Source organism: Onychostoma macrolepis, chromosome 25 (genome assembly GCF_012432095.1).
Source record: "Onychostoma macrolepis isolate SWU-2019 chromosome 25, ASM1243209v1, whole genome shotgun sequence".
Taxonomy (NCBI): domain Eukaryota; kingdom Metazoa; phylum Chordata; class Actinopteri; order Cypriniformes; family Cyprinidae; genus Onychostoma; species Onychostoma macrolepis.
The window spans coordinates 11,599,150-11,626,975 of NC_081179.1; the positions used below are offsets into that span (position 1 = coordinate 11,599,150).

General features: G+C 37.4%; 1 protein-coding gene across 1 annotated transcript; it reads left to right on the plus strand.

Annotated features, from left to right (window-relative positions):
• Window positions 1–15: 15 nt before the first annotated feature.
• On the plus strand, window positions 16–27,818 carry kdm7ab (lysine (K)-specific demethylase 7Ab). Its single transcript, XM_058767616.1, has 20 exons — window positions 16–174; window positions 12,098–12,183; window positions 12,465–12,582; window positions 12,873–13,033; window positions 16,445–16,586; window positions 16,681–16,867; window positions 18,231–18,393; window positions 19,861–19,948; window positions 21,026–21,132; window positions 21,246–21,337; window positions 21,564–21,650; window positions 22,459–22,698; window positions 22,765–22,889; window positions 23,127–23,311; window positions 23,581–23,678; window positions 23,759–23,928; window positions 24,009–24,157; window positions 24,254–24,312; window positions 24,457–24,721; window positions 25,131–27,818. The coding sequence occupies exons 1-20, from the start codon at window positions 77–79 to the stop codon at window positions 25,217–25,219; spliced, it is 2,709 nt and encodes a 902-aa protein (XP_058623599.1). The 5' UTR covers window positions 16–76; the 3' UTR covers window positions 25,220–27,818.
• Window positions 27,819–27,826: the final 8 nt, after the last annotated feature.

Sequence of the window (27,826 nt, forward strand, 5' to 3'; positions counted from 1 at the left end):
TTGTTTCCGCATAATTAAATGAATCCCCGCCCAGCTCGATTCCAGCTTGGCTGCGTTGTTTGGGGACAGTCCGAAGATGGCGACGGCCCAGCTGTACTGCGTCTGCCGGCAGCCGTACGATGTGAGCCGGTTTATGATAGAATGCGATATTTGTAAGGACTGGTTTCACGGCAGGTAAGGATTTCAACCGTTTCTTCGTCAACACGTTGCGTCGGAAACACAACAAAAATATCCGCATATGAAATCCAACGGCACTTCGGGTGTCAGTAAGCCGAGCGTTGAGCTCGCTCGCACTGAGGCGATTTCACGCGCTGCTTTGTCAATATTTCCAACCGTTAATCGCCCCGTTTGCAATTTTTCATAACACAAACGCTTGTGTTACCCGTCGGTTAAAGCTTTGTCATTGTTTTGCAGTAACATTTGACTGTTTTTCCGCGGCTTCTCAAAAAATCCAGCGACCCGAGCTGCAAAAAATGGGTTCACGCAGGGTTTTCTCAGAAGCTTTGTGGCGAGGAGTTGCAGAGCATCAGCTGACATTAACCCCTTATGTAGTTTTGTGTCACATAAAAGTAAATAAATGTCAGTATCTAAGTGCACGTGAGATTGTGGTATGTCAGGCGTCAAGTGAAGGTTTATTTATATTGCATATTTAACAGCAGTTGAGGCACCGTGCTACATGTCAAAGCAAATATTGGAATGCTAATATAAGTAGAGAGATAAACAATTCAAAACAACATAGCTACTACCGTTACTGCTAATACGGAAAAAGAAGTAGAAAGCTGATTAAAAAGGAATAGCAACGATTTTGAGTCATGATTGATGTGGTGCTGAAACTTGCACGCTTTCGAGTGAACTCGTGCGTGATGTTTTCTTCTCGAGACTTATCTTGTTTCTTGTGGTTAAAAATATTTTAAACTGCAATGGTTGCTTTTGTAGAGGCGTTAGCGGAAAATAAAACAGTTTTAAGAGTTTTAGACCGTGAGAAATTCACTTTTGACATAAACACTGACTGGCCAAACAACATCTGGATAGATATTTTGGTGGCTTATTTTATTTTTCATGGTTTGCTAAATATGTATTGCGAGTTTTAGTGCTCGTAGCTCGTGAATTAAATGTATGTGACATGCAGGTTATTTCTTTGTTGGTGGTTCTGCAGCGGACAGTCTGTGAAGCGTGAGGAAACGTGGGGGGTTTCGATGAAAAGTTACACGGGGAATGGCGGTGGGGGTAACTAAACAAAGACGTGTGGTTGAGTTTACGAGATCAGACCCTTCCCTATTTCTCTCGTTAAATGCTTTAAATGTGCATTACGGATTGCTTGGAAAGTAGCGTCTGATTTTGGGGTTTGCTAGGTTTTATGGGAGTATTAAATCTAAAAAGGAAAGTCACGTTTGTAATGGAGCTCAGCGCCTAAGGTTTCTGTGATTGTTTGGTCTTTTTGATTGACAGCAGGGGTCGGGCATTTAAATCCCCCAGATTTACAAATATGGGCATACGGTTCCGCCTCTTAAAGGGACAGGGACCGTTTGACGTGTGCAGCGTGGACCTCAAGACATGTGTGAAACGCTCGGGATGAAATAAGCTTGAACTGTAAATATTGCCGGAAAGCGTGCGAGAACATCGTGTTGCGGTGTGAAATAGCTGGGCGGCACGTTTGTTTTTAGTTTACGAGCTTTAAAAAAAAAAAAGATGTATATTAAATGTGTTATAGACAAGGTAGAAGTTTATTATTTTGTGTGTGTGTGTATATATGTATGTGTGTGTGTGTGTGTGTGTGTATATATATATAATTTTTTTTTTTTTAATGGTGTATGTAATGTAAATTATTAAAAATATTATTTTTAGTTTGATTATAATTATAAGTATTATTTATTATTACATTTATTATTAAATATTTCAACTTTATATATATATATATATATATATATATATATATATATATATATATATATATATATATATATATATATATATATATATATATATATATATAGAATAAATAATTTATATAAATGTGAAATTAATAATAATATTTTTATTAGTATTATTATTAACATTTGAAGTGTGTGTGTGTTTAAATTATTAAAAATATTATTTTCACAAGACCTCCAGTTTGATATTTTCAAATAATACTTATATATTATTTTATCGTTTATAAGTATTATTTATATATTACTTATATTGTTATTGAATTTATTATATTAAACATTTTTATATATAAAATAAAAACATAAATGTGAAATAATATTTATTATTATTATCATTATATAAATTATTAATTAAATTATTTTATCATTACTTTTATTTTTATATATAATTGGGCCACTTTTCTGTTTTTAATGCATGTCTTACAAAAATCACGCAGCTTAGAACTGCCATGGTTTGAATTCAATTTCTAAATAACAGCATTTCAGAGGTCAATCAGAAACCGTTCATATTCCCATATTCCCCACCCTTATGATAGAATATAAATATTTATCTTGGTTTTCTAGCATTCTTGCAGTAGGCATGTGTGTTTGAATTGCAAGTCAATTGCCAAGGGGGTTTTATATCTCTGCATTATAACATTGTGGTGTGTTGATAACACGGGATAATCATATTATCGGGATGCGTGGTTGATGTGTTTTGTTCTGTTACTCAAAGGTTCCATGTGGCACTGCTGCCTGCCACCAATGGGATTAAGCTGTCTAGCCGGTCGCCAGGGCCTGGCTGTTATCTGGCTCCATGCACAGCCTGGTTTGGGAGGCAGGAGCTGCTGGGGGTGAAGGCCTCAGAGGATTACGAAACTCCTGATATTCATTCCTGATAGGTTGAAACTGTACAACTGGTCCTCTTTCAAAAACTTCCCATACATGCCTTACCTGTCAGGTGCAGGCCAGTTTGACAGCATTTACAGTGACCTTTGAAATGGAATGCTACCTAATGACTCGTTTAAATGGTTAGTTTATCCTAAGCAAATCCTCCTTAATCAGTTCTGAGGCCTGTGGTTCTGTTTGCGTCCTTTGAATAATGCTTGTATTTGCATGCATGATGCACGTGCGTGGGTGCATTTGTGTGTTTGTAGGAGGGGAAAGATTGATGGAGGCCTCGCTGCCCAGAGGCAAGTTCAAAGCCCCATTCATCAATGTCCCTCTGAGGCTGAAAACACTGAGGAGAGATAGATGACTTCTGTCTTGTCAACCTAGGTTTTTACTAGGATTGGCCCGGTCGTAAAGTCACCCTGTGTTTTTATAAATAAAATCTCTTGCATTATGGAGCCCCGCACATGACATGCAAGAAAAAAATAAATAAATTGTGCGCATGATTTACTAAAACGTGCACACGATTACTATTTCGTTCCCTCGATTTACTAAATCGTGCGCTCGATTTACTAATTCGTTCCCTCGATTTAGCCTACTATTTATTTATTTATTTTTTTTCCCTGCATGTTATGTGCGGGGCTTGCGTGATTCTAAACAAGTAGAGTCTGCATATCGGTTTTCTATAGTCTTTAGTAACAACATTATTTGAGCTGTTTGTCAGATGGATTTTTCACAGACTGCTTATGATTAACGGCTTTAGGTTGCCAACCTATTGATTTCAAGACCATTATCCACTTTATGAATAGACCGGATGATCTCAGTGGTCATCTGTCACATTTGTCATATCTAATAAGTGCTGTTATAGTGTTTGCTTTGAAAAGGGAAAGTAGTTAGAGCTGTGGAAATATCGCCTCTAACCAAGGCTGAAAGAAGTCTCCTATGTTCACCAAGATTGCATTTATTTGATCAGAACTACAGTAAAAACAGTAATATTGTGGAATGTTATTAGAACTGCTCCCTATTTTTATATATTTTAAAATGTGATTTATTTCTGTGATCATTACTCCAGTCTCCAGTGTCACATGATCCTTCAGAAATCATTCTAATATACTGATTTGGTGCTCAAGAAACATTTCTCATTAGTATCAATGTTAAAAATGGTTGAGCTGCTTAATGTTTTTGCAGAAACCATGATATGTGATTTTTAGGATAAAAAGAGTTCAAAAGAACAGTATGTGTTTGAAATAAAATATTTTGTAACATTATATATGTATTTGCTTTTTGATCAATTTAATGCATCCTAGCTGAATAAAAGTAATTATTTCCAAAAATGACCCCAAACTTTTAAACGGCAGTAAATCTCTTGTTTAAACCGTATGAGTCTATGCTGTTTTTAGTGGCAGTTACAGTCTTGTTTGTGTTTTGATCTCAAAACAAAGGTGAGAGTTTGCAGCACAGTAGCGTCTGGAGGAAGTCCCCTGCTCTTGTTGGGGTGATGGTCTTGGCCGAGCTTGTGGGTTTGAAGCAGTAAAGCCTAGTTTCCTATGCTGCTAAATGCAGCTTCCTGTGCTCATTATTCTCAGGGGCTCGTCTGCGTTTAAGACAGACAGTCGGGTTCACAAAGAGACAAAGTAGAAAAGGGGAAGGCTTAGTTTCTTTCGTTACCCTCATCCTGCTGTTTCACTGTCTGTTGCCTGAGCTTTTTTTTTGCCCGCAGTTTCCTCCCTGACTTCCCTCAGCCAGGCTTAATTTAGCGAATAAGTGCAGTCTCGCATCAAAACGGACGGTGTCCTCTGTGCTCTTTGCAGTGGAGATCTTTGCTAACACAAAGGGTGTGGGTTCACCTCACAGTCCTGCTCAGCCGCTTTATCTTACTGTTCTGTCATTATGCCCTCAAGCAAAGCACTTAACCTTAGTTTATTCTAGGAGGACTGTCTTTGCAATTAGTGTTGTAGGTCACACAGGATGAGGTGTCCACTAAATGATGAGTAACTCAAGCTTGGGACTGATGGATACGAGGTCACTGTCAGGTTCTGCTTTGCTGTCCAACTCGGAAACCCTACACTTCCACCTCATAATTAGGGACCCCATAAATAAAAGTCAAGTAAATGAGCTAATTTTGACTTGTTCACCCAGGCCTGAGGTTATAGAACTATACTTTAGGCTTTCAGCAGGTTAAACAAATGAGAATTGTCATCGTTTACTCACCCTTACGTCATTCCAAACTTGTATGAGCTTGCTTTCTTCTGTAGAACACCAAAGGAGATGTTTAGCAGAGTGTTCATGCTGCTCTTTTCCATACAATGAATGTGAATGGTGACCAAGGGTTGTTAAGCTCAAAAAGCAGTCCATAGGCTACAATGATCATCGCTTCACGTTCTTCACCGAGAGCTCACACAGAAGCACACGGGAGCATTTGAAAGCAGTGTCTATCAGCGGATCCCTACTATATGCACATAGACGGATCCACTGATAGATGCGACTTTCAAATGCTCCCGTGTGCTTCTGTGTGAGCAGAAACCTTCTGTGAAACCAATCACAGTCATATCTGTTGAGTGCGTGAGCACTATGGCCAATCATCTGTGTTTAGAATCCGCTCAACGGCGCTCAAATGTTCGCGGGAAATGGACGTTTTAAAAATTTTAGAAAACACTACTATGTGGTATATTCAAAATCTTCTGAAGTCTTAAGGCCAAAGTATTTTTCAGTTTTTACGTGTACGCAAGAGTCCTCGTGCTGTGCACGTGATGCAAATTTCGTCACGAAATTAGTGTGCGTGTATTGCACTAACCAGTTCCACTAGGTGGCAACAGTGGCCCAGGCTTTGTTTTACTGTAGAAAACTAAACTAAAGAGACAGAAGAACAAAATAGTGGAGACTGCAAGAACCACAGATGCACGCATCGACAAGCGCTTGTGTGAGGAGGTTATGAGAGAACCGCAACTTTAGTTTAGCGCATGTGTCGACAGCCTGCGTTTGCGCACGCTATCAATTTGAGTATGCTTTAAAAGGCTACGCGTTCAACTGTATGCTTCCGCGAGCGTGCACACAAAAACAAAGTATACTTTGGGCTTTAAGGTGTGGTCACATTTACCATTATTTGGCAGATTTTTCAGTTGAAATGCGATCATCTGAATAGGAATCCATGCAATCTGGAATTTCATGTGGGGAACGTTTCCCGACACAAATTTTGCATTGGATTCAAGTTTGTTAAACTTTGAATATGCAAGTTTGCTATGTTTACCAATAAAAAGATGCTTAGCCCAAAGTAAATGCTCCTTCATGTTCATGTTCAAATTTCTCAAATTTTTGCAAATTTGACTCTGACTTTGTGACGACAAAGACCTACATTTAAGCTATTGACTTCATTAACTGTAACAGTATGTAAGAGCTATATGTTAATGATGAGAGAAAGAAATGGAGACAGCAAAAAAACTAAATGGAATAAATGTGTAGAAATGTAAAGTGATTAAATGCAAGACATTTTTTCCCTCAAAATGTTATTCCAAAGAATCCAAACCTGTATAGCTCCTTTTCTTATGTGAAAAAAAAAAAAGCATTTTGAGATGCTTTTTTTTTTTTTTACATATTCATTGAATATGTTAGGTTTGGAATAACATGAGGATGAGTAGCTGATGATGGCGGAATAATCATTTTTGGGTGGACTATCCATTTAAGCATTTCTGAATCTTTATGAATAATTAAATTCCTTTGATTTCCCATTCCTAATTCTTTAGTAGCACAAATCTAGAGCGGTTGTGATGGAATGATACACAAAATTCTCCATATCTTCATGCATGCTTTTGTTGGCAAGGAGGCCTCAGGCTCAAACCATAGTACAAAGTGGGATTCTGAGAGCGTAATGGGATCTATGGCTTACATACTGTGAGTTCTGCCTGTGAACTTGCCATCACCATGGAAACTCTTTTTATCTGCTTGCCGTCTACGTGAACGATTGGTTAAGCCTTCAGGAGTTCTCATTGGTTGTGTTGGGTTTTGTACTTGCGGTGACTTCTTCAAAGGAGCCTTCAAGCATTTTCCAACCTTTTGCTATTAAACTCCTTGCTAGGATCTGCATTTGACCTTACAAGCCGCACAAAACAAGCCCTCACCCATTATCTCAGGAACCATCAGAAATATGTTGCGCTCTCATTGGGGGGCCCGTGGGCACTTCTCCAAAAAACGTAGCATTGAGAAAAATGGCCACATCCTCTTATTGTTTGCCTGGACTTGTTCCATCTCCTGATCAAGCCTACATTTCCGCTGAGTAATGACTATCCCCATTCAGGCTAAATGGCAGGTCATAAGAGCTCTGTGAGGAACGACTGTTGTCGGAGCGTTCTTCAACCGTGGAAGAGGATCTCGCCCTTCACAGCCGCTCAGTGTGCTCTTATGTCTTTTGAGGCCAAATCCCAACATCTTTTTTTAGGGCTTAAAGGCTCTTCCTTCCAGACACGGACAACCCAGATTTATGATATTGATGGAACAGTGCCTAGAGGCTTGTTTGTGTCTCAAGTCAATCAGCTTTTAGTCAAACAATCATCCAATATGATGATCTAGTACATTATCTCAATGTTGTGATGTGTGTCCTATTTAGACAAAGGATTTGGACAGATGCAATGACATTCTGTTTCCCGTCAAGACCCCCCCCCTCCACTTCTGACAAAACAACATGCAATACCAGTGCAACAGCGTAAGCCTTGACAATGAGCAAATGCAATAGCTTGGTGAGATTTAAATTAATAAAATAACACCGAAACAAACAAGTCCGTTACTGGGCCTCTCATACTTTAATGCTATTATCCTATTTTACGCTGAACCACCCTCTTGAGGTTTAGCAAGTCTCATGAGGTTTTGTGGAATTTGTTTGTGACAACATGGCTTGCTCATTTGCTTTAACAGGGAAACTCTAACGGAGGAACATGAAGCACAGTGATAGATTTATTCTCAGGTATTTCCAAACCAGAATTGAAGGAAAGAAACACTCGATAATCAGCTGACTTCAAAGACAAGATCCTAACAGAGATGGAACATCATTTTTTTTTTTAAACTGATTTACAGTGGCACATAAATAGTGCAATGTGCAAACAAATATAGGGTAAAATAGTCAGTTGTAAATCCTTTTTTATTGAATGAATTTTAATTATTTAAAAGTAACATCGATGAAATTTAACTATATTTTAAAATGTTACTGTTTTTCTTGAAGTTTTTGATGCCATGCTTATTGTTGCTTTTATTTGTTTATTTATTTAAAAAGGAAAAATAAAGTTTTATTTACATATTTGTATATGTATAAATGAACAATAAGCATTAATAAAAACATCAAGACAAACAGTTAAATACTCTAAATAAAAAAACTTATTTTTAACTATTTTAAAAAATATATTAAAGCAACCTTCAGTTGCTGGTCCCCATTGATTTGCACAGTGTTTTTTCCCCCCACACTATGGAAGTCAATGAGCACCAGCAACAGAAGGTGAACTATCTCTTTAAGTAGTCAGTTACTTGTTATTTGAGTACAACACTCGATTATTTCATAATTTAACTCTCCACAGCAGAAACTTGCCAATAATATTGCACTTCATATTTTCTGTGCTTGTTGCATCATTCTCTCTTTCTGCCTGAATCTTTTTGTTACGCTAGCAACCCACCGATCCCTCGTGATGTAAGCTCTCTTGAGGCCTGAACTCATTCAGATTCAGAACTCAAGCAGTCTTTTCTCTCCCACCCAGCGCTGTTCTTTTCACCCATCCTGCTTGGCAACAGAATGTTTCAGCATCTGTTATCGTGGCTCAATAACTCTTGAGTCAGATCTGTTTTTAGTGACATAGTGTTCCTCGCCACAGATTACTCAGATAGAGTAGGAGTAGACCTTTCTCCCAGATTTGAGGAGAAAGCCGGTGTTTCGTCCTACAGTAGGTCAAGAATTGAGGCGCTGTGATGTAATGATGTCCATGAGTCACTTCCTGCATGTCCTTTTTGGTCGTCAAGTGAAAGTCTGAAGGAAACCGAAGGAGGGAAAGTTCTTGGCCAGCATTTGCAGTGACCGCTAGATCGGATTGTTCTGGCTGCTTTGAGGAAGACAAAAATGTACATAGATGTTGATATGGTGCACTTGTTTCCAATTGGTGTGTCATTTTCTCTATATAAAACAATTGACTAGTTCATTTTTGGATAATGCGAATGGTTTTCTCAGCCTTATGCCACTCAAAACCAAGCTGGTTAGCATGAATCCAGTTCAGTGAAACCAAAAACCATTGGTGCATGTAATCGATCTTGGTGACTTGTGTGAAAGTGTGAATGGGATTTGAGATTTTTATTTTTATTTTTTTGGATGAAAACTTTTTGCACTTTTGTAAAATCGAAGTTGAGTAAAAATTAGCAGAAAATTGGGGTGTATGATAGAAATTTGTGTATTTTTATATTATATATTATGTAAAGAACAATATGCAATTATTTTTTTAATTGGGGAAAATACCATATACATAGGTATTTGGAAGCTTGTTTCCACCATAGGATAAAGTAATTATCTCACAGTTCTGATAATTATAACTCACAATTGAGTTATAATTGTAATGGAGTCTAAATTGGGATATATAAACTTGCAAATGTAAGAAAAAAAATCTGAATTATGAGGTAAAAAGTCACAATTACATTTAGCTATTTATTTTTTTTTATCAGTGGCAGAAAAAAAAATCAATTGTGAGAGGAGTCAAGAATTGCAAGAGGAAACTCAGAATTGCAAAAGTCAGTCATAATTCTGCAGCAGTCTCACAATCCTTTGACTTTATGCCTAAACATTTTGCAGAAAGCTTAAAATGACTGAAATTTATTAACTTTTCTTTTGTTTGTTTTGCAGCAAATGTTGTTAATAATGTGGCTATGTAATATCTCTTTTTCTTGTGACATTGAAAAAACCCCAAATTTTCCCAGTAGGAAGGCTAATTTACATCTTTTGATGTGGACACACCATTGCCACTCAATGCTGCTGTTTCCCACACTTGTTTCCAACACAAACACACTCCCTTCCCCCTTCACCTCATGTCTCGTGCCCTGGAGCCCAACCAAATGTAACCTCACATCTGGAGTTCTGGTTTAGCCAGGCCTGTCTGGGGTTAAACATAATCGACCGTAGATGACCCAGTCTGGAGTTACTCCTCGGTCACTGCAGAATCTGCTCAATCTCTGGCAGGATTACATGTCAAGCATGTTTTGGAATGTTTTAATGTGCTATATGTGCTAATCAAGGCTGCGAAGTTTGTTCAAAAAGCCACGTTGCATATCCTGCATATCGTTTGTTATATTGTAGTATCTGACTACTTCAGGCTACTTCCAGCTAGTCAAGCGTTCTCCATGTGAATCCCTCATTGTTTGGAGCACTTCACTCTGGGTAATGTTACACTTAAACCAAGGAGTTAACGAAATTGCTTTCTTTGGCAACACCGAGCAAAACTTGAGCCAGAGAAGTATGCAAGGCCTCATTACCTGCCTGGCTAATGAATCTCCACACAATGCCAAGAGCTAGCTCGTCATATGACTTCCTGTGAATGAACATGCCTTTAAGCTAATTGGAGGGTGCGGCTGGAAGTGGAAAAATGAAGAAGTGGGGCAAACGGGTCTTGAGCGATAAGATGTTTGTTGGCAAAGCTACTGAACACTTCAGATGTGGGGAAATGTTTTAATAAGCTCCTTCAGCAAGTGCTAGCCACTGTTGTATTGTTTGATGAACATTTAGCAACTTATGTTTAGCACTGACTTTAAGTACCATGCAGCCTAACAATGTCATGTTTAGCTTTATTTGAGTCAAGAAGCACAATATAAACTACCGTTCAAAAGTTTGGGGTCAAGATTCAGAAAGGATTCATTAAAGCGGATGCTACATGCACACTTACAAGTTGTTTGAACTGAAATGTGTGTTGTCAGTGTGTGTACACAACCACCCTATAATGATAAAAATCCACCCAGTGTTTTTTTTTTTTAATCTGGTTAAATCATTTCCCCTTTCTCAAAGGTAAATATATTTATATTGTTACAAAGGATTTCTATTTAATGTAAATAAATGTTCAAAGAATCCAGGAAAAAAGTATCTCACTTTCCACAAAAATATCAAGCAGCACAAATGCCGAGTTCTATCATGAAATGAATGGCGCAGGCTGATGGGTTCTTAATGCAACTGATGATATTCACAGCATTAAATGACTTGGCACAAGCTGATTGGTTCATGTTGCATATGCAGCCATTGAGCTTACTGCTTTACATTTAAAAGGCTGGTTAGCATACATTCGAGCATTTTGCAGCGTGCCTTCAGAGTTCTTCTGAAACCCTTCACCTTCCCCAGCTCCACCTGTATAGATCTGCTACAGGTTATTTTATATGCTATTTGTGCAGCAACAGTATGTCTTCAATACTCACAGCACTGTTTCGACGTATGCATTGGCAGTAGCAAGTTCCTGTACTTGCTTGCAGCAATAGTCTGCAACTACAGCAATAACCAACAGCAGCAGCAATTCCGCAGCAGCAGCGTAGCAGATCTAATCCACTTAAACCAAATATATTAACATTGTCATATCCATTACCATGCTAAAATCTTCTGAGAGTTGTCATGGTAGAACTGTTTTCAACATTGAGTTTCTTGAGCAGCAAATCAGCATATTAGAATGATTTCTGAAGGATCATGTGACACTGAAGACTGGAGTAATGATGCTGAAAATTCAACTTTGCATCACAGGAACAAATGACATTTTAAGATGTTCAAATATAATTTTTTTAATTTATTTTTTTAAATGCAATATTTCACTATTACAGTTTTTGCTGTATTTTTGGTCAAATTAATTAAGCGTTGGAGAGCATTAAAAACTACTTCACAGTCAAACACAAAAAAACGGTAACATTTTACAATAAGGCGTCATTTGTTAACATTAGTTACTATATTAACTAACATGAACCAACTATGGACAGTACATTTACTACAGTATTCATTTTTGTTAACGTTAATAAAAAGTTATTCATTGCTTGTTCATGTTAGTTCACAGTGCATTAACTAATGTTAACAAACACAACTTGTGATCTTAATCATGCATTAGTAAATGCTGAAATTAACATTAACTAAGATTAATGAATGCTGTAGAAGTATTGTTTATTCTTAGTTGATGTTAACTAATGAACCTTATTGTAAAGTGTTAACTTACCGACCCCAAACTTTTGAACGATGCATTGTTTTCAGATTTTACAGTGTCATCAAAAAATATTTAATGCCTACAAATCATTAATTCATTTACATTTTTATTTTCTCGCAGCTGTGTTGAGGTAGAAGAGCACCATGCTGTGGACATTGACGTTTACCACTGTCCCAACTGTGACGTCCACCATGGACCCTCTCTGAGTATGTGCCCACTTTTTGGACTGTTAGAATCTATTGATTCACTCTTACCACTATATTTATATGAAGTTCTGCAGATTTTTCTGTTCCCTGTCAGGAATTCTAATTATCAGATGGAGGCAGTAACTGGTTTAAGAGGTTTTACAGTATGTCTAGTCAGCTGAACTGTTGTGATCAACAAGCAGTGGAGCGCAACAGATGTTATGTACTTGTGGTAGTCTAGTAATGACTGTGGTATTGTTCTGAGGCCAGACATATTGAATTCTCTCTGCTTGATTTTACAGTGAAGAAGCGAAGAAACTGGCACAGACACGACTACACAGAGCCAGATGATGGCAGTAAGCCAGTGCAGGCTGGCACCTCTGTGTTTGTGCGGGAGCTGCAGGCCAAGACCTTCCCCAGGTACGTGTGCCAGCTGTAGGAAACCAACACCATCATGACAAAGCACTCCAGCGCTTGGTGCTGCCCATGATGCCACACGATACATATGAGCACAGCTTATGTTCTCTGAAAGCCAGTGTTTATTGTGGCATTTTCTAGAAATCTCTGTTTAGTGTAGAGTCAGTTCTTCAGTTAAACAAAAAGTTAGCTCTTTGGAGCTTCACAAGGAATGCAAAAGAACCATAAAAGGAAAAAAAATAGAGAATAAACTAGCTCGCTAATCTGTAATTCTCCTGTGTTTTAATCTGCAGTGGAGATGAGATCTTTCAGCAAATGCATGGCAGTCAGGTCACCCAGAGATATCTGGAAAGGCATGGCTTCCGCTATCCCATCGCTGTACACAAAATGGAAGGGCTCGGCCTTCGTTTACCTCCACCGGATTTCTCCGTCAAGGATGTTGAGCGCTATGTTGGTAAGGAGGGAGAGTGGATCATCCTTTTCACCCTGTTTCTTTCACCTTTACCCATTGTGCTCTACATTATAGACATTGAGCAGCAGTGCTTTATGGGTTTAAATATTAATTCCATTAAGAGTTGTCTTCATGTAATGGAGTTGCATTACAGTCCAGCCACTGCTGAGATCAGATGTTAATCTTAGGTGAGTCAGATGGGTCTAACCTTTTAGCAAACATTAATCAACCCTTAATGAAATAAGAGTGCAGATAAAAGTGGTGTTCCTTACACCAGCCTAGCAGGCCTCATCCCATTGAGAGTCTGGTCCTTACAGTCTCCGCTTACACAGCCACTATATCTTCCCCACTGAGCTTTGTCCATGAAGTTTAGGTTACAGCTCACTCCTCTACCTCTCACATTTGAGTGTATAATGTATTATCATGATACACGCGGCGATCAGCTGCTCCATTTGGGTCCTGAGGGGGAGCCTGCAGCCCACTGGGAATGAAGTGTGATTACATTGCACTTACAGTGAGGTGACAAAAGGTTTGCTACTGCCACACCTTCTGGTGACCGCATGACACTTTTTGGGCCACTACTAATATATTTAGCCATTTAAGCTAGCTGCCTGCTAAGTGTTTTGTTTTTTTTTCTTCACTGATTTTCAAAAGTTAGCTTTGTTTACCTCAATTTCATACCGACACGATTAACCGGTAGAAATGTGTCAGCCGGTAGGGATTTTGGACTATCGTCTCTGTACATTGCTGTGCTACGTGGTCACGAAAACGTATTGTTTACATGCATTGCGGTTAATGGCGTATAGTACATTAATGGGGTTTATGTTCTGTAGCTAATTTTACAGGATTTCAAAATTTGTCAAAAAGGTTTTTATTTAATGGAAAATTTGCCTTATTAAACAAACTATTATTTATAAGCTTTTTTTTTATATATTTATTTATTTATGACCTAATGACATCATTATCACATGGCACAGCTGATTGGTTCTCTCCTGTATCGGTAGCCAGTGAGCTCTCTGCTCAACATTAAAATATATGACTAGTGCTTGTTGTAGCAGTTTGCAGCATGCTTCAGAAATCCTCCACCTTCCCCAGCTCCACCTTTATAGATCTGCTACGAGGTGATACACGTATGCTATAGGGGGTTATTTCATGTATGTTATATTTGCAGCAGCAGTTTTTCTTATATGCTCACAGCAGCATGTTGTGGATATATTGACAGTAGCAAGTCTCGGTACACATTCAATTAACATTTAATTTGCGCAATAAGTTTTACATATTACACAATATTATTAATCTAAAGGGGATGGTTAGGGGGGATGGTGGTTTTACTGAGGGGATGCTTTTTTTTTTTTTTTTTTTAACCAGGGGGATGCCATCCCCCCGCATCCCCCCTCAATTCGAGCCATGGTCTTAAGTGAAAGCAAACAGCTAAGAAAACACGTGTAACAGTATGTTGGATCCGGGTAGCTCTTAAAGTGACAGCAGTCTAATATTCCTGCTGTCTGTCATTCTTGTCAATCAAACAACAAAAGAGAGAAAATCTCTCGCTGCCCTTGACTAAATCACTTTTGTAACTTTAATAAGAAGAAATATATATTTAGTTTTCACAGTGAAAAATATGCAGCGTTTTTATACATTTGATTACTTATACAATGCATGTAGCATGTTCTACTGTAGTTTTGTACTATTGCTTTTTTTAGTTTAGTTTCTTCTTATTTAATCACTGACTGTATACATGTCTTCAATGAGCTTGAGTTTATTAGAATTTATTAATTCTTTTGTGATATTGACACTCGTGACTATGAAATTTCTATGATATCAAACATTTTATTATCATAAAGACTTTATTTAAATCAAAAATACCTATATTGTGATACAGTGTGTGTGTATATATGTATGTGTTACCGTGAAATAAAATTACTCATATCGTGATACAGGATTTTGGTCATATCACCAAAGTTTTCAGATGTATATTATGTATACATATTTAGATTTGTATTGTGTGACCCAACAAAACCTCTTTCTTCATAACCTCTTAATCCCTCATTTTCTCTGTAAACATTTTAGCACATTGCTAATGTTAGTACAAAATGTTAATTGTTGACATTTTCGCTCCAATTTCTGCAAGAACATGCTGATTTGCTGGTAAAATGAGTTATTGAGATGCATGACAGGGAATTTGTGAGGAATGTCAGAGATGCTTGTCTGTACAGTTTTCTAAGCAATTTGTGACTTTTTAGCAACGACCATCAATAGGAGCAACGTTCCTTAGTGTCAAGTCGTTTCAAATTGGTTTCTAAACGGCTTGCTAAGTGACGATGTCATGCTAAGATACTTTGTTTAGCATGTGTAGGATAAAGCTTAAATTCAATTAAATTTAAGAAGTTTGCTACTTTAAGTTGATAGTCTGACGATATGCCCACCAAAAAGAAAAGTTGAATTGCTTGATGAATGTTAAAGTTAACTGCAGTGACGTTACGTCTGGAGCTCACACTAAAAGCTCTAGCTTTCGTCCTTAATGCACTTCAGACTTCTAACTGCAGGCTAGCTGCCCGGCTAATTCAGTTACTTCAATGGGCAGCTTGCCTGCATGACTCCCCAGCCAGCAAAATCGAACATTGTGGCTTTTTTCCACATTGCAATTTTCTTATAATGACAAACCGCACTCTCCACCTGCTTTTGTGAAAGCCACTTTTGTCCCACGCTGCATTGGAAATGTGCTTTTGAGATCAAAAGACATTTTATGTCTCCAGAACTATTAAAATGTTTGTTGTTACTGGATAAAAGGAGTAATTAATAGCATAAATGCTTTAATTTATGCACGTATAAACACATATTACAGTCTTGGAGCTTGGGGTGCTTGGATTTTTAAATCAAACCCATATTTGTTGTAGCCACCACTGCAGATCTGAATCCATAAAGGATCCAATAGAGATTTTTATTGGCAGTGTTACAAGTCATGTTGATGTACCTGATCTCAGAACAGCAGTAAATGATCTCTTTATGGTCTTCTTTGTGGGATGAGTCTGGTTCTGGCTAGGTACACTAGGGTGTCGTTTGTGTACACAAGAACCAGCTGTCCTGCTTTGAGTTTGTGGCTTTTCCCAGCAGCTTTCTGATTGGTTTTGATGTTCTTCCTGCCAGTTGTATCTCTCACAGTTATAAACATCAGCTAATGTCTTGTAAAGAAACATTTCTGAGGAGCATCTGAGGAGAGATGGCCCTGGGAAACTGTTTAGTGCCAATAGGCAGTCTTTCTTTCATTTAAAATATGCTTTATGGCCATTTAATGATGTTGATTATTGCAATTTATCCCTGTTGAGTTTGTTTGGGTAATGATATTTGTTTTGTGTTTCTGTTCCTTTGATGCCCACACATGCACATCACTCAACTTGTTCCTTTTGCTTACAGGAGGCGACAAAGTGATTGATGTCATCGATGTGGCCAGGCAAGCAGACAGCAAGATGAAACTGAGTGCGTTTGTGAAGTATTACTACAGCCCTCAGCGGCCCAAAGTCCTCAATGTCATCAGTCTGGAGTTTTCAGACACCAAGTTAGTATTATTTGAAAGTGATGTTGAACACAAAGGTGTTTTTTTCCTGAGTGCAGAGAAAACTTTGATGATAACTTAAATGTCTTGTGCTCAGGATGTCAGAGCTGGTGGTGGTTCCTGATATTGCTCAGAAGATGTCTTGGGTGGAGAACTACTGGCCTGATGACTCTTACTTTCCCAAGCCCTTTGTGCAGAAGTACTGCTTAATGGGTGTGAAGGACAGTTATACCGACTTCCATATTGATTTTGGGGGCACATCTGTGTGGTACCATGTCCTCTGGGTAAGTTCACGTGATGAACATTTGAACTTTCTATTCATTAGAGAATCTTGACAAAAAAAGTATAATGGTTTACACAAAATTAAGCTGTACAGCTGTTTTCAAAATAAGGAATGCCTGCTGAAAGTTCAGTATTGCCTTCACATGAATAAACTACATTTTAAAATGTGTATCAAAATAGAATCCAGTTATTGTAAATTGTAATAATTTTTCACAATATTACAGTTTTTACAGTATTTTTGATAAAATAAATGTAGCCTTAAAGGGGTGGTTGATTTGCGATTTTCACTTTTTTAACGTTAGTTAGTGTGTAATGTCTACATGCCTACAAAAACAGCTCGTAGGGACTACAAAGAGTTACGTCACGGACCCAGATAAACCCCGCCCCCGGGAACATGTAACGAAGGGTGCAAGGTCATGTTGTGCTGCTTTAGAGGAAGAAGAAGAAGAGAAAACTAGGGGTGCATGTAAAAATCTATTCATATATGAATCTCGATTCTGTCTTCTAACGATTCTAATGGATTCACAAGTTTCAAAATCATATGTTCTAAAGCAGCGGTTCTTAATTCTGTCCCTCGCCCTCTCTCTCTCTCTCTCTCTCTCTCTCTCATATTCAGATCGTCAGATCAGCTCCAACAAACTGTTCCAATTATACACTTATTTTCACATAGCAATGAGAAGTGTTATGCATGGACGCGCGTGCGGTTGCTGTGCTGTATTAAAGCTTTAATCAGGATAAAACCGTATATTAAAAGCTAACAGAAGAAGTAGCATTTACAAATAACAGCGTATCTAAAAGTATGAACCAACAACAAACAAACATACCATTAAGAGCCGTGCTTGCACAAGTTCTGCACAATCCTCTTCACTAATATCTTCTGCATCTCAATCGGGCCCAAATTGATAAGCAATACAGACGACGCCATTGTTTACAATACAACCGAAGCACATGTCGCTGAGCTGAGGGGCGGGACGTTTAGACGCACACTAGAGGCGGTTTAGCAAATCACAACACACTGGACCAGCTAACCAACCTGAGCCCATCACGTATTTCTGAGGGAGGGGCTTCAAAAAAACAGGAAATAATCGGGCCGTTTTTCAGAGAAGGGACAGAGAGTAAAGGTAAATTATGTGAAAAATAATGTGTTTTTTAAAAAACGAAGCATGAACACATGTTTGACTGCACCCCATAAACACAGTCAAGCCTAGAAAAAAAACAGTCAACCACCCCTTTAAAAATCCTCTGACCCCAAACTTTTGAACGATGCTGTACATTATTGTTTGTTTCAAAAATACATTGCTGAATTATTTGATACCAACTACAATACAGGGATAATAAATGACTTCTTAACTCTCTTAAATCTAGGGGGAGAAGATTTTTTACTTGATAAAGCCGACCCCAGCCAACCTTGCACTATATGAGGAGTGGAGTTCATCTCCAAACCAGAGTGAAGTGTTCTTCGGGGAGAAAGTGGACAAGTGCTACAAGTGTGTCGTGCGACAGGGAACAACTCTTCTGATTCCGACAGGTTAGTACTTTATTTTATTTTATCTTAATAAAAAAATTCATTTTAAATTAAATTTAAAAATAATTAATTAATTATATATCTATGATATTAAATGATGATAAAAACAGTGTTTTAAAATAAATTAAATTTGTATTATGTATTATGACGAGATCGTAAAAGCAAACGACAATGATCTATTCTATTTCCGATGGACAAAATCAAGTCACACCGTTCATTTTTCTTCTTGTTCGAGAAGCTGTTTCAGTCTATATATGTCACAACAGGGAAGAAAATATAATTACAACTTCAGCTTCATTCTGACTTTAAGCCAACCTGGCATAGCAACAGGCTTAACCAATGGTGTGAGTTTGGGGCGGGGCTACTGTTTAAGTGAAAACCTGCTTAAAAACAGTCATTATTTTATTTTCTAGTAATGCAAAAATGTCACACTTCACCATTGAGGAGAAAAAGGAAGTATTATGTTTATCTCAAGACTTTTTACTGACACACGGATGTTGGCGCAAGAGGAACCGTAGAGAAACTGGTATTCCACTTATTGTGGAGCAGCTGTCTTTAATGGCGGTTCCACAGGAAGGCCAGGGCTGATTTGTGCTCTTCGTTTCAAGTTCAGACGTTGCAAGAACGAGCAGAAACTCTTACCACCCACAAAGCCACATGAATCTTAGCAATGTGTTATCCAATCTGGTGCCAATGGTTCATTAGTGAAACTCAAAAGCCTTTTTTGAGTTACAGTACTCATCCAGTAGCGTATCGTCATCATGACTTCATCATATATGAGGTCATATAACAGGATATTTATGGGTGGTATCATAAATCTGAATGTTTTATGAACCCCCACACTCAAAATGAGCAGGCCAGGATGCGTGGTCTTAAATGAATCTGGTTCCCAGCTGTGTTGATGGCACTAACAGACCGGTTTAAGACCGTGAGACCCTACATGTCCCCCACTGTGAGACAGACTTCAAAAGTCCTTCAAAACCTACGGTATGAAAGTTGCCCTCAATCTAACGTATATTTATGCATTCCACCCTTTGCATGTGGCCTATATGTTTGAGCGTAGACAGGAAGTCGTGGATGTAGTTGACAGACTGGTTGTTTGGTGGGCTCTGCAGTGGTTTTGGAACACTCTTGGGGTTTGATTCAGCTCAGCAGATCTCAGTTAGCCGTAGAATCGCCCACCCAGCAAATGCATGTCAACTTTCGGTTGCCATTATGTCTAAAGTCCTGTGCATTTATACAGTTGTTAGTTGAACAAGCATGTTTGGAGGTGTTAAGAGTGACATTTCTATGAACTCAAAATCTGAATTGTCCAAAACCTTTCAATGGATTTTGTGAAATCTCTCTGGGTCCAGCTTTGCTGTACAGCGGATATGAATGGCTCACTGTCTGCTAAGGCACAGCTGCAGTTCAGACCAGATGTCTGCATCTGTCGGTCAGCTGTTGACACACTCTTGACCTCTCTTGCAGGATGGATCCATGCGGTTCTCACCTCTCAGGATTGCATGGCTTTTGGAGGAAACTTCCTCCACAACCTCAACATAGGCATGCAGCTCAGGTGAGTGAGCACTTTCATTTCTTTAAGATGCCATTAAATTAAGAAATGAAGTGCTGTGGCTTTTAATAAGTCTGTTAGCTTCGATGGCGTCTCCTAAATTCTAACCAATTACACTTAAGCAGATATACATGTTTTCTTTCCACATATATTTATTTTTCTCCAAAAGAATTCCCTAACAGCATATTATTATTATTATTATTATTATTATTATTATTACAAAAGTAACAGAGGAACAAAGCAAAAATTTAATTGGAAAAATAAAGTGGTATTATTATTATTATTATTATTATTATTATTATTATTAATAATAATAATATGCTGTTAGGAATTAATAATAATAATAATAATAATAGTAGTAGTAGTAGTAGTAATAATATTGAGTAATATTTATAACAAAACCGCAATAACGCAAAAATAAAAGTGAAGAAATAATGTTGATAATAATAAAATAACAAGAACAGTAATGGTTATTAATTTATATTTTCTTCTGTTAGGGGCATTTTCTTTCTAGACAGATATATTGGAGAAAAATATTACTAATATATTAATATTACTAATAAATGTAATAACAAAATGGTGACCGAAAACAGTTATTAAAAACAACAACAAAAATAATAATGTATTCAATATTGATGACTAGACTATACTGGCCACTTATTTGGTTATAACTAAATAATAATAATAATTGCAACAAAACTGCAACAAAGCAAAAAATGAAAGTAAAAGAAGTAAAGAACTGCAAATTTTATTATTAATACTAATAACAACAACAACAACAACAAAATATATTAAATACTTTAATATTGATAGTTATCTTTTATGCACTGACCACTTGTCAGTTATAACTAAATAAACAATAATAAGAATAAAAACCGCAACAAGAGCTAAAATAAAAGTGAAACAAAAGAAAGTATTAATAATACAGCCAACCTTGGAAACCAAAACAGTGAAAAATTGTCTTATCAAAGAAACATTTTTGCTGTCTAGTGTTTTTTGCATTTTTCCAAATAAGTGTATCATTTTCTGAGTTGTGTATATATTGTGGCTCAAGTGTAACTAATTCTGTCCTCATGTTAGGTGCTATGAGATGGAGCGGCGTCTGAAGACTCCAGACCTCTTTAAGTTTCCTTATTTTGAGGCCATTTGTTGGTATGTAGCAAAGAATCTGCTGGAGACTCTCAAAGGTACGTCATCTTAAATCACTCAGAATGTCAATACAGAGCTCTTAAATCACTGGCGTGCTGCCACTTCGTTCCCGGGTGTCCCTCCTAATCGTCTGTTTATTGTCTGCCGTCAGAATCCCGGGAAGATAACTGCCTGCCTCCAGAATACCTGATCAAGGGAGTGAAAGCTTTGATTACTGCACTGAGGAACTGGCTAAAGAGAGAGGTGAAGGAAATAGTGGCTTACCACACCAGAAACTGCATCAGATTAAATGCAAACTTAAAATTGACTCTAAAACCACATTGTACATTGTAATCCCTGTTGGAATAATGAGGGCAAGGGGCATCCCACAGGGGCCGGTATCTGGTGTCAGTGGTTCTGGGTGGGAACCTGAGGTTTGCTCTGTGGCACAAACCCCTTATTGTCTGCCATGTGTGCTCATCTTCCGCAGGTCACAGAGCCAGCCAGCGAGGTCCCTGACCATATCAGACCCAACCATCTCATTAAACTGCTCACCAAGGAAATCCAGTACCTTGAGGTAAACCAGACCGCTTGAATCATACTGAAACTTGCTTACTTGGACAGTAAAGTCTACAAGAATACATTTACAGTTTTTATGTTGTAGGTTATTTACTTTTTTAAAATAAAGTTTCTACAAAAAGGCGTTTAAAAAAACCCTAACAACACCACAAAAAATTAATAAAATAAATACATAAATCAGAAGGTTATTATTATTATTATTATTATTATTGTTGTTGTTGTTATTTTGCTTTTGCTTTTATTTTAGTTATGTTGCTGCTTTTATTATATGATAATAAGAATAATAAATTTGCTCATGCTCATTTCCCATATTTTTATGTTTAGATTATCTTTGCCATCAGCTTACATTCACATAAGGTTAATTTTTAAGTATGCTACTAGTAATATTATTCAATATATCATATCCATTTTTCATGCCTAAATTCACTTATAGTGTTTAAATGACCGATTTTAGTTCTGTTTTTATTTTTAATTTAAGACAAAATAGCATGCAATTTATCAAATAATCAGTTAAAATAGTGTACTTATTGAACAAAAATAAGTAAATAAATAAAAATAAATGTGAAAATTTCACAATGAAATGTTGTTTTTGTTGTTATTATTGCTATTATTATTATTATTAATTAAATTCTAACGAATATAGCAAACCCAAGAAACCTAAAATGTAAAGTGTAAAATGGTCTTATTATGAATAAATTTTTGCAGTATAGTCTTAAGTGTTATGGTTCTTTGGAGATTAAAAAGTACATTATAACTAATATTGTAGTTGTTGTATTTCACTTACAATGCTGTTTCAAACACCCTAGGATTATCAGAATGGGAATTGCGGAAACAAGCTAATGAAATCTCAAGGAATCTCTGTTCCTTCCACGAGGTCGGCGCACGAGAGAAGTTCTCACGCACGCAGGACAGCCAGACGTCTTCGTGACCAGCACCATCATCACCATCATCAATCTCACAGCCCTAAAGCTCCCTCCAACCTCGACATCTTTGAGCAGCACACCCAGGAAGTCTTAAAAAGACTTGAAATGGGTCCTTATGAGGAGGTGAGTGGGATTAAAGTATACTGTTAATCTATAGAGAATCATCTAAAAAAAATTATTGTCTTTTAGGATGCCTCCTTTAACCTGAAGGTCAATGGCAAGTTCAACAAGGTCTGCACGGCCTCAGCTGCAATGGCAGAGCGGAGTTTGGACAACAACCTGCGTCTGGTGCTGTGCAATGGACGTATAATCAGGTAAACCGCATTAATTTATGAAGATTATCACACATTAGTCAAGAGCTGAAGGAAGTTTAGCATGAATCACCATGTTACCAAATACAAATGACTCATGCAGGATTTTATGACAGTTAGTGCTAAATTTAGAAGGATTATGCAAGGTAAAAGTCATTTTAGCACTCCAATTGCAACAGTTGTTTTTTGGTTAATTTTGGGAGCACATCCTTTTAAATCCCCATCTGATTGTCCACGCAGAGATAACAGGCAGCATGTTGGGGAAAAAAGACCAAGGATAAAGGAAGACGAAGGCTCCAGAGATTTGAAGATGGATTCACTCAAGATTAAACTAGTACCTAAAGAGGAAGAACAGGAAGTGGACATTCAAATCAAAGAGGAGGATGAGCAGCATCATGTAGCAAGAGACATGAAGCCCTTCGCAGGTACAATCAAAAGTCTCAAATTCAGCACTACAGTCAATGGATAATACACAAAATTAAATTAAAATATTTTTCAGTTAATATTGTGTGCAATATTTATTTATTTATATTTTATTACATTTTTTCCTTTTAAGCAATTTTGTGTACTCTAGTCACTAGATATTAGCATTAAACCACATTGCAGCAGTTTGTATTGGTTATTCTCTCAGCTTGTGCATAAAATATAATTAAAAACTATTACTGCCCGTAATAGTGAGCTATTTTGTCCACAGATTTTAATAAGCAAGAGAGTTTAGATCTCAGGAACAGAGAATCAGTACTTTCAGACATCTCTTCGGACTCTGAATCAGATGCGGACTACACTACACTGGTATGTTGCCATTTCCCCTCATGCACTGGAAGCGCATAGAGTCCTAGTTTAGGATTAATCCTCTTTTCCTATCCGTGCAGAAAAAGAACTGCTCTGAGGGAGAATCTGAAAGCTCTTCAGAGGAAGAGGAAGATGAAAAGATTAGGAGGAGTGGAGACGACCAAAGTAAGACCAAAAGTTGCTCTGGCTACACAACGGATACGCATCAATCCAGGCAAAACCTTGACCCTTTTGAAAAACGTCTTAAAAGGTAAGAGCCGATATGCTGGGGTTTTTAGGGTTGTGTGTGTGTTTGAAATGTACTGGTTTAAAGCTCGATCGTATTTGCAGTGAATCCGCTACCTCGCCAAGCACAGAAGAGGATGCTATCCAGGGAATGCTGTCTATGGCAGGACTGTTGTATTCTCACCCGTCAGAAGATCCCAGCAGTTCACAGGAATCCTGGTGGTCCCGAACCAACCATCCCTCCCCTGACTACAGTAAGAGTTCATGAGAGTTTTTAGTGCTAAACGGCACTTTTTCCAATTAAATATTATTTTGATGAACCATTGCATGTGTTCTTTTACCGTTCTCAGGTAGAAAGGAGGTTGCATCAGGAGAGGAGAACCAGGATTCAGACAGCAATTCATCACAGGTAAACCCAATCTTAATCTGGCTTGCTTTACAGGAGAGATTGCTTTTTTTTTTTTATTGATTTTAAACTTAAATTGATACTAATTTTTGCATTTATTCCAGTGGCCAATGTTTGGGTTAAATCTTTTTTTATTATTATCTTTAGGAGGGCTTTCGGGAGCGTGATTCAGAAGGAGAACATCACGCCAAACTCAAGCATAGGATCCAGGAACACAAGAACTTCATGGACAGCCAGGGCAGTGGCAGCAACAGCAGCAGTGAGGCGTGGAGCAGTCACACACACTCCCCAGCCCATGGGGAAAGCCCCACTTTGGGCTACCAATACTGTGAAACATCCCTATCGCCACCTCTGCACCCGTCTAAGAGACCTGCCTCAAATCCCCCACCAATCAGCAATCAGGCCACCAAAGGTAAAGCATCACCATTTTCTCTATACATTAAAAATTTTAACACAAAACATACATATTTCACTGTTAAAATATGAGTCAATCCTGTTCATTTTGGTTTTGTATGTTTGTTTTTGATTTTGCTTTTATTTTGTTTTCTTTACTTATTTGTTTTGTTTTCATTTATGTTTATTGTTGTTGTTTTCATTTTTGTTTTGTTGTTGTCGTTTTCATTTTTGTTTTTAATTTATTATTCATGTTTTATATTTTGGTTTTTATTTGGTTTTATTTATGTTTGTATTTGTTTTAATTTATTTTATTTGTTTCTGTTTTGGTTGTTGTTTATTTATAAATACATTTTCTATTAAAAAAAAAATTATATATATATATAATTTTTTTTTTTTTTTTTTTTGCGCCTTTCTCTTTCTTGTAGGTAAACGTCCGAAGAAAGGTATGGCTACGGCGAAGCAGCGATTGGGCAAGATTCTCAAATTGAGCAGACACAATCCCTTCTTTGTGTAGTTCCAGTGATGGCTGCCGCCGCTTGCAGAAGGTTTGGGATGCTGAGCGTGCATGTTAAAGGTGACAGGGTGTAAAATGTGTTTGGTTGAACACACTTGCTTAAAAGCATGGTATTAGCTACCAATCAACCCGAAGCTTAGGAATCATCTGAATAACCGCTTCAACGTGGTTTCCTAGTTTTGCTAATATGCATCCAAAGAAACAAGGTGACTGAAAGGAAATGAGACTGAAAACGATGACATCCAAAATCAGGTTTACGCCACAAAAGTAAAGACTAGCATGCCGCCAGGCTGCTTCCCACAACAGAAACGCATCACTTTGAGGATGCACATTTTAAGAAAGAGTGATGAACTGATTTCATAAAGGTGCTTGACTTTTTTGGTCTTCTCATTTTGTGATTGCAACCAACTTTTCCCAGCAAATTCCTCCAGTGAAGAAAATTTGCATAACTGCCTCAAGACAAAATTCATCCAGGACGACTGCTTGAACTACCTGTCAGTCAAAATGTTCTCACATTTTGAGAGAAATTAAAGAGAAAAAAAAAATGTATTTTTGTCGACATTTGTATTCATCTTGTCATATTTTATATAGCTCGCTGCGGAGCGCTGGGTAGTTTAGCTATATTTGGTCCTCTGTTGCCACCTAGTGGGAATCCTGAGACCGACATTAAGTGGTGCTTGACGGTATCATTCAAATGAGGCAAGAGACATTTTCCCTTAATTTATTCCTTTATCTTGGTGCTTGATTTTTATTTTCTATACTGTTATTAAATTACGTATTTATTACTGATGAAAGAGAACAATTTATTTCATTGAGCATTTAGGAGGTTTGCTGTTCTTTGGGGTCTTAATATGCATCTGTTATGAAACATGTTTAGATATTTGTCGTCATACAGCCAATTTGTGCGAAGGCTTAGCTGTTTTTCAAAATTTCATCCATATCTGTATTGCATTGTGGGTAAGAACAAACTTGTGTAATAAGAAGCTAATATTTAATCAAAGTACCTGCCCAAATAGTCCCATTATGTTCAAATCTTTCATTTTTACCTCACAGTGTCTTTCACGATGTTTGGGGGAAATTGTGCATTTGTACTCAACCAGCAATGTGACCACCTGTTATTTGGCTGGTTTTTACTGTTATTCTAAGGATCTGGTTTCAGAAACATGTTGTTTCCATAAGTATAAAGTTCAGCCGCCTCATCAAATTCTGAAACACTGTTTGAACTGGTGCTGTGTATAGTGAGACGTTTAAGATGGCCAAGGAGAATTTTTACCTTTTTTACGTTGAAATGTATTTGGCTACTCGTCTTTTTACAAAGAAACGAAAAGAGTATTTATTTTTGTAAAGTAAGTCTTAAGAGAGAATTTTTTGCAGTTGTACCAACACCGTGTATTGAAATATGGCGCGTTTTGTAAGATATATGTGTGATTTTGAGGTAGTTTACTCTGGTTTTGTGTGAAAGACCTCAGGTAATTGTTTGAGCTCAAGGTTTTGGATTCCTTTTGATGAATGCCAAATAATGTAATCAAGTCAGGTCTTGCTTTTGAATTTTGGTGTCTAGGCAGCAAAAAGAGCTGTTTTATCTAACCCAATATAAAATTTCTTAGTAAATAAAAGTTCTTCTTTTCTATTCTAAGTTTGTTCTCTTTTAAAACACTTATAGCAACTCCAACATAATCTATAAAGCTCTTCAGGCAATAACACGCATTCCATAAGCTTCCAGGAACTTTCATCACGGATTTCATTGACTCGAATGACTCGCTGAGGTACAAGTACAGCAGCTCAGGGCTCACATATGGACTGTTTTTCTGATGGACAGCTTTGATACCAATTATTAAAAGGGCTTCAGTCAACCCAAAGGTGCACCAAATTGAACAGGTCATTACAACCAGCACAGTATTGTTACTGTATGTCATCTTCCAAGGTTTTTTTTTTTTTTTTGTTATGATGGTGTATTGTGGACTAAGATACTCCATTTTTTTGAGTTTTGATCCATTTCGAAGACAAAAATCACAATGCCATTAATGTAGCACCTGTTGCTTTTCTTCTTAAGATCCTAGTTTGTTATGGTGCTATTTGTCTGATCAGGATTTGGGCCAAAGTACACATATATTGCAGTCAGAACTTTGATTGAGATGTTTTGTTTTTGTTTGGAGGATTGGAGGAGCAGCTTCTGTGTCTGTCAAAAAAAAAAAAAAAAAAAAAAAAAATACCGCACTGCACTAAACATGTCCTGCATTAGCTATGTTACACTACACTGTTTTTTATTGTTACTGTTTTAACACAAATATCTAAATGTGCTTGATAAAAGTCAAAAACATTGCTGGCCTGCAGGCGGGGTTTGTACCATGCAGTACTTGCTGTACAGTATTTATTTGGCATTCTCTGTTGTGTTTTCAATTTTCTGGTCTTACAATCAATTACGTGTTTATGGAGTGTCCTCTCACATTTTCAATGCATTCAAATGTTTTAAATTTTTATATGGTTGTATAATTTTGTTGAATATTTTGTGACACTGTAATCCACAGCTAAGGCTTTTGAAATTGGGATTTTCAGTTTTACAATGTGGCCTGTACATATTAAAAATTCTATGAGTGAATATGTTTC